At 34.3% G+C, this 12,280-nt stretch overlaps 1 protein-coding gene across 1 annotated transcript; it reads right to left on the reverse strand.

Annotated features, from left to right (window-relative positions):
• Positions 1-117: 117 nt before the first annotated feature.
• On the reverse strand, positions 118-9,528 carry LOC149804829 (galectin-9-like). The gene is made up of 4 exons (XM_089934785.1): positions 9,372-9,528; positions 7,050-7,132; positions 5,493-5,712; positions 118-845 (listed from the first exon to the last, which is right to left on the reverse strand). Exons 1-4 carry the CDS (start codon positions 9,381-9,383, stop codon positions 729-731), a joined length of 432 nt encoding a protein of 143 aa, XP_089790911.1. The 5' UTR covers positions 9,384-9,528; the 3' UTR covers positions 118-728.
• Between the last annotated feature and the right edge of the window lie 2,752 nt (positions 9,529-12,280).

A 12,280-nucleotide genomic window follows, 5' to 3' on the forward strand; every position in this document is an offset into this window, starting at 1 on the left:
CAAATACCATTCAAACAAAAGCATGTGTTACAACTAAAAGTATTAAATCGTGTGCAACACAAGTTTAAGTCGACACCTGTCACTTGCTAAAGTCACCAGAAAACAACATAGACATCGTTCATATTTTGACTTTTATTTGCTAACATAGATTCGATCTCTTGCTTCTTGACAAATATGTGATCTGACTCTTGCATAAAATCATTGGATATTATCAGACGACAAAATGGTTTGTCACAGTGATAATTATTTTACGAAGATATATATACTTTTGAGAACATGGAGTACGGCCATGTTTTGAAAAGGTGCAATTCATTGGAGTATTTTTCCCGAAATAAAATTGGTGATGCAGAACTAGTAACTTATGATCATCCAGTGTAAATAAAATAAGCGCACGATAGGTGGCGCTATGCTATATATATATATATATATATATATATATATATATATATATATATATATATATATATATATATATATATATATGGGAGAGAGATACATAAATAAAAGTTTTGCATTTAAATTTCTTTCGTTTACTACTGTTTTCAGCGACTAACTTTATAACTGGATCTTTTTCAATGCCGAATTGCAGTTTGCTGTTTTACAGATATGATATCCATTTTCTATTTTTATGCGTACTTCTGCTGCAAATATAAATGATTATAATGCCAAGAAAAGTTGAGAATAATAGGTAAATGGCAGTTGATTCAATGCTTATATTGAATATTTATTTAGTCCTTTACTTTAACATCATGAAGCTCAACGTTTCCATCAATTCTCAGGGTATCCACGTCATGTATAGGCATCTTGTGATGAAATGTTGCAACATCGTGACTGCCGACCTGAATCTGGAAGAAAAAAAATCATATGTTACAGGAAGTCTCAATGAAACGTTTTAATCTCCACTCAAGGATTTTGATATTACGATTCATTCGATAACCTCTATAACCTTTAAACATCTTCTCATTCATTATTACGTGATTTAAAGTTAAGACAGGTAAAAATTGCAAGACAGAGACTGCCTTCAGTAGCGGAAGAATTGGGCATGTTTTCCCTGAAAACCAATTAATGGAGACTCCATTGCAACGAGCAAAGTTGAACGAGGAACGCAATATTATTTGATGTCTTGTAGTACTGCATTATTATTAGAGTTAACTCTGTGGAGCACAACACATTGCATACTTCCAATTCATACAGAAATGCAAGGCAAATAGCCTGAAGCAAGGCCGTCGCCTAAAATATGAAACCTCGAAAAAGTTTAATTGCTTTGTGACGGTGTGCTGGAGATCTGGAGAAAACTTGTGTGCAATACGTTATTGCTTAAGAGAGGAGGCGCTTGAGACACAGTTGAATGCGTCCTCTTGATGCTGACTTCGCTTTTAATTCAAAATGGTTGCGAATATTAAATAAAAAAATCACAAAATTGCCATTCCAATGTCGGCTGAATGTTACAGAAGCTACAACACCTAAACACTAAAATCACAGTCACTATTATCACAAGAACAATGGTTCCGCTCTACAATATCGTAGTTTGCACAGTAATAGATTTTTTTAAAAGGATAAAAAACTTTTAGAAGACCTTGTATATCTTAGGTTTTGATAAAAGAACTTTTAATTCCCTTTCTTTTGCTGTGTGATTGAAGGGCGTAATTCGGTTGGAGAAAAAGACTGCTAGCTCCACTTGGTCATTTTCATTTCCTGGACTGCCGTAAATTTGAACAAAAATAGCCGATAACCATTCGTAAGTGTTTCTTATGTTACTTTATCATTCTTGTATTGCAGATTCGGAAGCTATTATTGTCTACTCTGACAAACTTAATTTCCACTCTTTTAACAAGTGCCTGCTTTTTTTAGCCTGAAAACCACGGATGAACGTTTCAAACTAATGTAGACTACCAAAATGTCATGGAAATAACTACAGTCCAGTCTTGTGTTTTAACACACCTATGTTGTTCCGCGGTTTAAACTCCATGTTACCGACAGAATGCATCTTTTTTCAGCGAGGTTAATTTTATTAGTCTAACTTGGTATTAAAAGTTTATTATTAAAGATAGACACATGACATTTTGATATGTTGTATATACTGACTTTAAAAATAGAACAATGAAATCAAAAATTAAGTTTTATTTGAAGAAAAAAAAAACAATTTTCCAAAATGCACATATAAAGTATTTGTTGGGAAGTATATTAATTATTATCAGCATGCATGCATTTCTACCATATCCAAGGTGCAATGATAAATATTTGTCAAATTATGGCATAAAATATCTTTGAATGTCATAATGAGGCCTGTACTCAAAACACATGAAGATATCTTTCTAGTTGATATTGTGCCTTTAAGTCATTTATGCCACTTATTATGGCTCTAAGCAGTTAATTTATGCATTTATGATGGGGTGACTACATGAGTAACACGTCTCTGCTTGTATAGCTTTCAGTAATTGTTTAACATACTTATATGGTACTTAATGAGATGACGGAGATGAAAACCTCATACTAGAACCTACTCAAGTTGTCTACTAAATCATTTTAAACTGTCAAAGAATGAAAAATGTCAGAAACAATATAGGTCAAAGGAATAAAATATATTTTCCCCATGTATATATACAAACAGCGAAATGAAATAAATTGAACACAGGCTGCATTTCATATTCTTGTTCAGTTTGGTTAAGACATTGTTTGGCACAGTGCGGCATTGTGGCCTATAGGATGTTATGGGATGTTTGACACAGTGCGGCATTGTGGCCTATAGGATGTTATGGAATGTTTGACACAGTGCAGCATTGTGGCCTATAGGATGTTATGGGATGTTTGACACAGTGCGGCATTGTGGCCTATATGATGTTATGGAATGTTTGACACAGTGCGGCATTGTGGCCTATAGGATGTTATGGGATGTTTGACACAGTGCGGCATTGTGACCTAAGATGAACCGTTTCACTTTATGCATTGTTAATTACTAATAATAATTGTTATCTGACCATCTAAAGATTACACCAGAAATATTCAAATAGATTATTTGAAGTTAACTTTTGTATAACTGATATCAACATGGTTAAATATCCCATATGAGCAAATATCCATATATTTTAGAATATTTGGGATCAGAAGTTCACATTCAGTACATCATATAGGGTGTCATTGTATCTATCTGTAAGGCACATATCTGACTGTATTCACATAAAATATCAACAAAATGTTATTTTCATCATAAATATGCTTATGTATGGTAACATTTTAATTTAGTATTCTAACAGGGTGCGGTATTGTAGCACCGGCTGATATCACATTCCAGTGAAGCATTCAGCTTAATGTTAACCGACGCTCTTAAAGATACACTAAAAATGTTCAAACAGATCATTTGACTTATGTTTGCACATTTGATCTTAATAAGTACATGGCACATATCCCAGGTATGAAAATGTCAATCCTTGTTTAAAAGTTTTGGGGATCAGAACTTCACATTTATTTGATGATAAAGTAGACTGAGTACCTGACACAATAAATGTTGTTCTTGTTGTTGGGTTTAACGCCATTTTTCAGCACACGATAGGCTATACGTGGCGGCCAGTATTAATGGTGGAGGAAGAACCCGGGAAAATCCCCGTAAAGAACCACCGACCCACGAAAAGCTACTGGCAAGCAATAAATGTGGAACATAGCACTTGTCATTGTTTCTTTAGTGTGTACACCTATATGCATTTGAACAGGCATATTGCAATTTGCTGCAAAAATGACTGTAACCTCTCTTTGCTTCACTACCCCTGGGGAAAATGCTATCAGTTGTACAGATTCAAACTAACTTTTGTTTTAAATACCATGAAAATTTAATTTTTCACTTAAATTTAGTTTTATAAATTAAAATGTTTAATAACATTTGTATTAAAATTGAATTTATCAACGTTTATATATTTTAAGCAAATTTTAAGACAAAACCTATCTTTATTTAAATGTTATGCTTTTAATTTATTGGAACATCCCTATAATTAAGGAAGATATTGTAACATTAGGCTTGGTTTCTCAAGAGCACTTGGACCGAAACTTGCACACCTTCTGACAGCTGTCACGTGTCTTATTTGCTATGAAATTCAAAAAGACTTCATGTATAAAGTTGAAATAGGTGTGGAATGCAAATATTAAAGTTTGATTAAATGCAAGTATTAAAGCTTGATTAACTGGGACATAATTAATATGACCTGACATGAATCAGGTCACAATTATTACTTCAGTTCAGTACCCACGAATGTAGCCCCAGTCTATTTTTAGAGTATTTTTCCTCTCTCCTTTTGGTGGTGATAAAACTGTTAGATTTAGGCTTTCTTAGTATTGATTTAAAGGCAATTGTTTATTCTTTAGCATTTGGGCATTATGGTATGGTTGTATATGTGTATTTTGGCAACAGTGCATATTGCGTAATGAAGCATTGAAGATGATCCAGTGGTGAAATATATGACCCAATGCACGGTGTTTTCTCAAAAAATGCCTCATAACCTTTGATAAGAACTTCACGTGACTTCATCTTTGAATATTTAAAAAGCTTGTCATATTTGTAACCGAACAAAATAGAGACAATGATTTATTAATGGAATTTCAGTCCTTTGATAGACTTGATTTCGGAAAACATTTTATAGCAATTAGCACCTGCTGTTTTAGGTGCAGAGCCGTAAACACATGTTTCAATCTCATGTATATCAAAACAATGATACGGGTCATGTGGTCTTCTCAAAAGAGGAACTTGCATCAATAATGGGTCTACACTGAGAAATATAGATTTGATCATGAGCATTTGAAAATGTATGTTGTTTCCATGGGTTTATTATGTGAGCTGAATTGTAACGCGAGTTCTACATTAGTCGCCTCTTCCGACGTACAGGAGATAGCATCAGACGTATTCTGCATTCCTGATCCTGCTGAAGTGTTTAGTATTGAGTACTTTATTATCGATCTACTGCGATATCATGTTTCCTGTGTCCTTGTCGGTACTGATGTCCAGTATTGGATCTTTGTAACTATAAGGTGCGCATACATTCATAGTAAACTGAGTGTCCTCTACATTTCTTTCTGAATCTTCTGAAAATATTGCTTTGTTTCTATTCAATGGTACATTAGATATCTTTTTTGTCACTGATTTTCAATTTCTTAATTAAATCTATATATTTTAAATACTTATTTTGATATGTATCGTTCTTTAGTTTTCTTTGCTTGTATATAATGAAAGAATGATAAATACTCTAAAACAAAACTTTCTCCTGTAACCTCATTATTTTATACAATTTCTCCCGAAAATGTACACTTAGAGTAAAAGTAGTTATGAATAATATCAGTAACTTTTATATAAAATATTATATTCAAGAAGTAGATGTTCTCCATGTCCATATTGTAAATTTTCAAACACCTGTGCTTTGTGACAAAGAAAAAAAAAACATGACAGAAATCACCTGTAACGTATTGCCTGATCGAATGATCTCATCCGATATGTACAGCCATTCACGTACCTGATATTGGTCATGATTGACCTTGATCTTTAGTTTGAACGTTTCTCCCAGAGCGAACGGGAAAGAGTGGGCGTGCCTTTCCTCAGATCCCCAGCTCCCGCCTTTTCGATTGTTACAGACGATAGTATTTTTGTCTGCGGCAAAGTTGAAACGGGCATCAAATACAAATGCTGCATTTTCCGGTTCGGAAGCACTTCCTTTTTGTAACCAAATGTTGAATCTGAAGGAATAATAATAATGATGATAATAATAATAATAATAATAACATTATTATTATTATTGCTACTAAACCTACTGCTGCTACTAATAGTACTATTACTACTACTACTACTAAAAGAAAGAAAAAGGAAAAAAACAATAAAGTAAGATGGAAAGGCACAAGATTTAATATTATTTACAGAAAAATATAATCCGGCAGACATTTCTATTCTTCAGCACCTCTGCCATTTGCCATCGCAATTATTTACTCTTTTCTATAATGTATGACCTTTTGATGTTTGGCTCCTGCCCACTTCGTCTCCTCTCCCACGAGTTTATGCTACATCTAAGATCTAAAAATTCGTGATGTAATTTACGCAGCATTGACAAGTATCATGCCAAAAATCATCGCCTCCCTCAATCTATGTAGACGGAGTTACGGTTAGAAACTGGAGTTCATATTAATGTCGTCATATCCACCCTAATCTCCATTCCCGTTCCATATAGCTGCAGATACTAGTCATACATGTAATACCTCGACGCTGATATTTATGTTGGTGGCGTCAAGGTCTTACAGCCTAACTAACGGCGCTGTGTAGCGTGTTTTGATGTCGACTACCATCGTTACGAAAGTCAAATTTTCAGGAATGTTTCACACAGCCGACAACTAAAATAACGACGCTTTTCTACAAAGTAAAGTCATAATGTTTTAGTCAGACTTTACTTACTCTGATGTCTTTTCTCTAATAAATTCAAATTCTTACAAAAGAAATGAACCTGTTTTCAAGCTTCGTTGGCCTACGTTTCAGTTGGCTGGAAAGCGATGAAAGCCGGAAATGCCGAAATTGGGATAAGTTGAAATATTATTCTTTAACGAAACGTATAAAAATATATTATGCCTATTAGAACTGTAAACAACTGTTCGTTTCGTCCAAGAAACATATCCCAGTATGAACCTACTTCAAGTTATATCGGCATACCTCGACTAATTCAAATGTATGTCAACGGAACCTGAAAATGTGTCCAGTTTCTAGTATCATATTTTCATTCCGCCAGGATAAAGGCAGCACAGTAAGTATATTAACTACACATAAATTAGTGGAAGAGTGTCGATATAGGCTGCCAAGTGTGTGAGATGTTCCTGAAACTTTGATTACTCATTCCGATGTTATCGTATTCATGATGATATAATAGCGTATAAAATATTATCATTTACAATCATTGTAGACGGCGCAGTATTGATGGTGCCGGTGAAACGACTGACAGACGTCCGCTAACATGACGAAGTTAGCAGAATTCTAGTCCAATGCAATAAGGAACAGTTCATGGCGTATTGTGCAAAGTGTTACGTTGTCTTACCTTGAGGCTCCCGGGAGTGCTTTGCCCTTGATAACGATTTTGCCGTTGTCTTTCAGATTTACATTCTTTACAAACGGAACTCCCTGGGAAAAAAGTTACGAATGCATTGATATCTAATATAAAAAAAGAAATTATTGAGCCTTCATGTTCTCTTTTGTCAACAAATTGTAATAAGAAACTTGATCTAAGTAAACTTCAGATCAACGATAAATTAATACTGATACAAACAATCAACCTATTACAGTTCTTCCACTATGCTGATCTTTTCGTTTTAAGGAGTTTATTACTTCCCCTGAATACGCAACATATTTAAAAAAATTGGAACTTTATCGTGACTCTGAGCTTTTCTCCCAGAACAAACGGGAAAGAGTGGACTTTATTATGAACTTTCTTATTTAACAAAAAATTACTGTTAAACATTTTTTAGTACTGTGAAACTAGTTTTGTCTTATTCTCTCGAATCTTATATATAAACATCCGTTTTTATGTCGCGGATGCCAAACTAGAGGTCGTGAGTTCGAAACTCGTGGCGGTATCCCATTTTAAAAAAATAAAAAAAAAACGCTTTTTGTATTTGTATTTTCCAAATTTCTTTAAAACTTGCTTATCCCAGTTCTTTTTAAAATTTATGATGTTTTAAATTTTTTTTATTCCCGACCTAGGACGGGCAATTAACCTAGCTTTGACTATAACTATTTTTATTTTAAAGTGAAAAAAACGTCGACCAATGATGATACGTTTTTGTCTGTTGCTAGGATTTTCCTTACAAATACAAAGTTCGGTGCATGATTAATTGGTAACGATCATGGTGTAAAAAAAAAAAAGTGGTTCTTGTATGGATCCAATCAGAGAAACTCTTAGACGAATGCATAACATTAGGTAATATGTCTGCCAAGTTGTAAATATACAATCAAGGGTTCAGGTTATAAGTTGCACACTTCCGGTATGTCAAGAAGTGAACTGTTATATTTAAGACTGACTGGTTTTTCGAATCTGGCTGGTGTTCTTTTTTGTATGCTGAACGGTAACACATTTGTATCATCCGTTACAACCAATCCACATTTAATGTAGCCTGTTCACCTCACGACAAGCCAAAAGTGCAACACCAACCACAATCGGTGTCCGATTTGGGTCATTTTTGCCGTGCCCCCCCCCCCCCCCCGGATTTACTTGCTGGGCCTCCTGTGAGCACGACATTTGGAAATAAACCTTTATACAAGTTTTATATGATATTGAACTTAACTCTACTTTCCTTCACTTTACAATTACTTTCTCTCTACAGATATATTTTAAAAACTAGTAACACGCCCGGTCCAATTGGGTCAAATCTGTTTAATCGGCATAAGGCCGGTCCTGAGAAAGTGTAAACACTTCACATTCTGAATCCTTGATTGTATGCTTACAACTGGGCAGACATAATGCACCCGTTATGTATCTGGGGAATAGTTGCTCTGATTAAGTCAAGCAAAATCATTTTCATTGGGACGGCATCATATTTAATGCTTTAAACAATCAATTTAAAATGATGCGCATGCTCCGCAATTACACGGAGAGAAAGCGTCAATAAAAAGAGAGAGAGAGAGAGAGTTACAAGTTTATAACTTTTGATTAGAAGCTCGACGTATTTTAATGGGTACAAATGTATTTGCTATTATCTCGACACATAGGTATTTTATCCTAATGACTTAAGCGTACAAACGATCGTGCAAATTCTTGCGAAATTACGTCTCACCATAAGAAAAGTGACTAAAGAAGGAAGCACACTGGTTTGTCTATACGCATTTCAAAGATCATTAACTTCATCAAAGGGATAAACACAAACACCCACACCATCTATAACATAACGCAAAGTTGCATCAAACAGAAGGTGAACAACTACCATCACTCAAAGTCCTTAAATTATTGACAATAGATAGGCTGATGCTGTGTTAAGGATCCATTGTGAACGGATCTCATTGGGCTAATTAGCATAGGCAAAGTACATGAAGTGGAACAACCTATTTGGTTGAAGTTAGGTCGATCAAAACGATGTGTCCAAGAAACAAAAGTAATTGTTCTTGCTTGGTTTGAATGATAATTGTTAAACCATCTTTATTAACGATTCCTTAATTCGTGCTCAGCGATATCATTTCTTTAAAGTAGGATTTTATTCCATAAATAACATGCGAACATGGTTAATTACACACACACACACACACACGTGATTACACAAATCAACATACTCGCAGTTTACAAGTTTTCACATACATACATACGTATACATACATACATACATACATACTCCCGTGAAATAAAACAAGTAATAAACAACCGGAAACTTACCAGGTGAGACATCTTATGTTAATGGAGATTCGCTTGTGTTCTTTTGACCGGCCAAACGACCCTACTAGCTTTGTCAACGGTTATGCAGAATAATGACAACTCCGATTTCACTGGGAATGGTTATATTTATGGCGAGAATGATAACGCTGTTTGGGTATAAGCAACGAGAGTCTATTTTGACCTGAATGGACATGCTCTCCTTTATTATAACTTGACAACTATGTTATGTCGTGGGCGATTTTTGTTTAACTTTCCCAATATGCTTTAACAACCGTGGGTGACATTATCTCTCTCTTAGGCTTCAAAACCACAATGCCGCCCCAACGTGCAAAAGTCGTATATGCCAAATCATCTGAATAATACTAAAGCTTCAAAGTTATTTGTCCCTAATATCGTGGGGTTCCATTAAAAACAGATAATATCGACGTTTCATCCCCATTAAGAGGCATGTAATTTCTTCCTCGAACTGTAAAACAGTGCTATTTTTTTACATTTATACGAATTCGATTTTGATAGGAGACATCCTTGGGTCAACTGATTTCAGTAGAAAGATGGCACACATAATTTGCGGATCGATGACCTGCTTCTCCATATCCTCTTGAATCAAATTTTGTTATTATATTAGTCACTAACTAAATTTGTCGAATGTATCACATCTAGAGGTGCGCGGTATTACTGTTATACCGGTTTACAGCGGTATGTTTTTTTTTTTTCCTTTCTTCTTCCTGTGGCACTTACTACGGTACTTTTTCGCTGTAACAGTACGTCAGTAATTTCCGTCAGTAAGGAATGTACGGCATCCCTAAGAATCTTGTTACTACATTAAAAATATTAACATATTATTTTCATCATTCATGACATAATAGTTAAAACACCTGTCACGTTTGACAAAGTGGTGACCAAATTAATTATGAAACAAACTGGGCTAAATCCGATTTTGGATTTAAAAAAACTCCCCTCCGCCAATAAAAACGCATCTCATGTTTTAGTTATTTATTAGTGTACATGAATGTGTTAAATATATGTATTCCTAAGTAAGACTGCGAATCATCATATGATTGTCAGGAACACGCTTGTTTTCTGTCTGTGTAATTTCTCAAGTCGACAAAATATTCTCTCCTTTCCTGAGTTAGTGTATTTAATTAATGTCCCTGTCTGACAAATACCTTGCCCAGGTGATGGCATCTCACTCAATGTTTACCTGCCTATTATATCATTACTATAGCTAGAAAATTGTAGGCTTCAGTATCAGCACTCCATATTGTTATCAACAGTATCAGCACCATGTCTTTCACAGTATCAGCTATAGTGTAAGCTTAATCGTCCCAGATTATTTATAGTTTTAGATTGCAACTTATGCAACAATTAGCATACACGTAACAAATTCATCTATAGCAAGGTATTGGCCATTTTATTATCGGGGGAAGGATGTGATTTTCCTTTGTGCTTAAATAATTTCTTTTCTTGTATCGAAAGAAAATTAATATTTCTTCCTTTTATTACCATCCATATAAAATGAGGTTATTTTGCTACAATTGAAAGCAAAATATTTTTGTTCGGTTATTGACAGATGGAATCAAACTAAAAAAAAAGGCGTCGGGCTCCTGCCCCAGAACATTGAATTGTTTTTTTGTCGCTAATATAACTGCGTTATACAGTGGTACGTATCGTGACAAGTTGGGACAAACCGCGGTATACCGCGTTGCATTATTGTTCGTGGTTTCCAACTCTAATCACATCGCTACTTTTGGAGCACTCTGGAAAAAGATCGGTATTACGAGCGACTTCGTTGACTGAATTGTGAGATGGCACCTCTTAATTCTAAAGTGAATATTTGAATGTCGTTTAAAGAAGAAGAAGAAGAATTTAAATTTATCAAGGGTGATACAATTAGCTAACATAATATACATTATGGTATGAGAACTGAAACAAATATACATATATTCTGTTCAATACCTCAAAGGTTAATATTTGCTGGATAAACGAATACAAACGTAATGAAAGTGAATACCTAATTATGCAAGGTAGGCACACTGTATTACATCGATATATCACAGCCAAAAAGTACGAATGTTATGCTGTTGTAAAATCAGTATTGCTGATTTAAAAAAAATATTTGCAGCTGTATGATATGCTGCAAACTGTACTGAAACACGGTACAGGAGTAAATAAAAAAATAAATAAATTATATTGCTTAAATCGATGGATTATTCTCGCCTCACTCTTAATTTTCATTATTCAACAGAATCCAGTTTGGCAGGTCTATACACAATATATATATATATATATATATATATATATATATATATATATATATATATATATATATATATATATATATATATATATATATATAGGCAGACTAAATGCTTTTTGTCGTTGTAACCTACTTTTAATAATTCATATGCATTTTAGTAACTAAGCCACCCGTACGTCCTACCGTTTTGCTTAAAAATCAACACTTGCTGCAACTGACGTATGCTAGTGTAAACAGAATTTCGAAATGCAAAAATGTATGGCCAGAAAATTTGTGTGTGTGCGTGTTTTCTTCTTTAGATAAACAAATATCTTCATTCAGCAAAAGGTATAAATTTACTAATATTGGGGTTGGAACTGTCAGACGCGTCTCTATTGAATGATAAATTAGGAGTACGAGGGCGGAAAAATCGATCTGCATTATGACTATCGTAAAACATCTCCAACACTGGATGATCGAAAGGCCATCAACATTCCAGCTAGTGAACAAATATAACAATGATTTTTATGAGGGTACTGAAGTTTTGTGCTTGCATCTCTTTATGAAGAAGCCATCGATTGATACACGTTGAAAGCATTCACATAGATACATACATACATACATACATACATACATGCATGCATACATACATACATACATACATACATACATA

Source organism: Sinohyriopsis cumingii, chromosome 2, assembly GCF_028554795.1.
Source record: "Sinohyriopsis cumingii isolate HCF-2022 chromosome 2, ASM2855479v2, whole genome shotgun sequence".
In the NCBI taxonomy this organism is placed as follows: Eukaryota; Metazoa; Mollusca; class Bivalvia; order Unionida; family Unionidae; genus Sinohyriopsis; species Sinohyriopsis cumingii.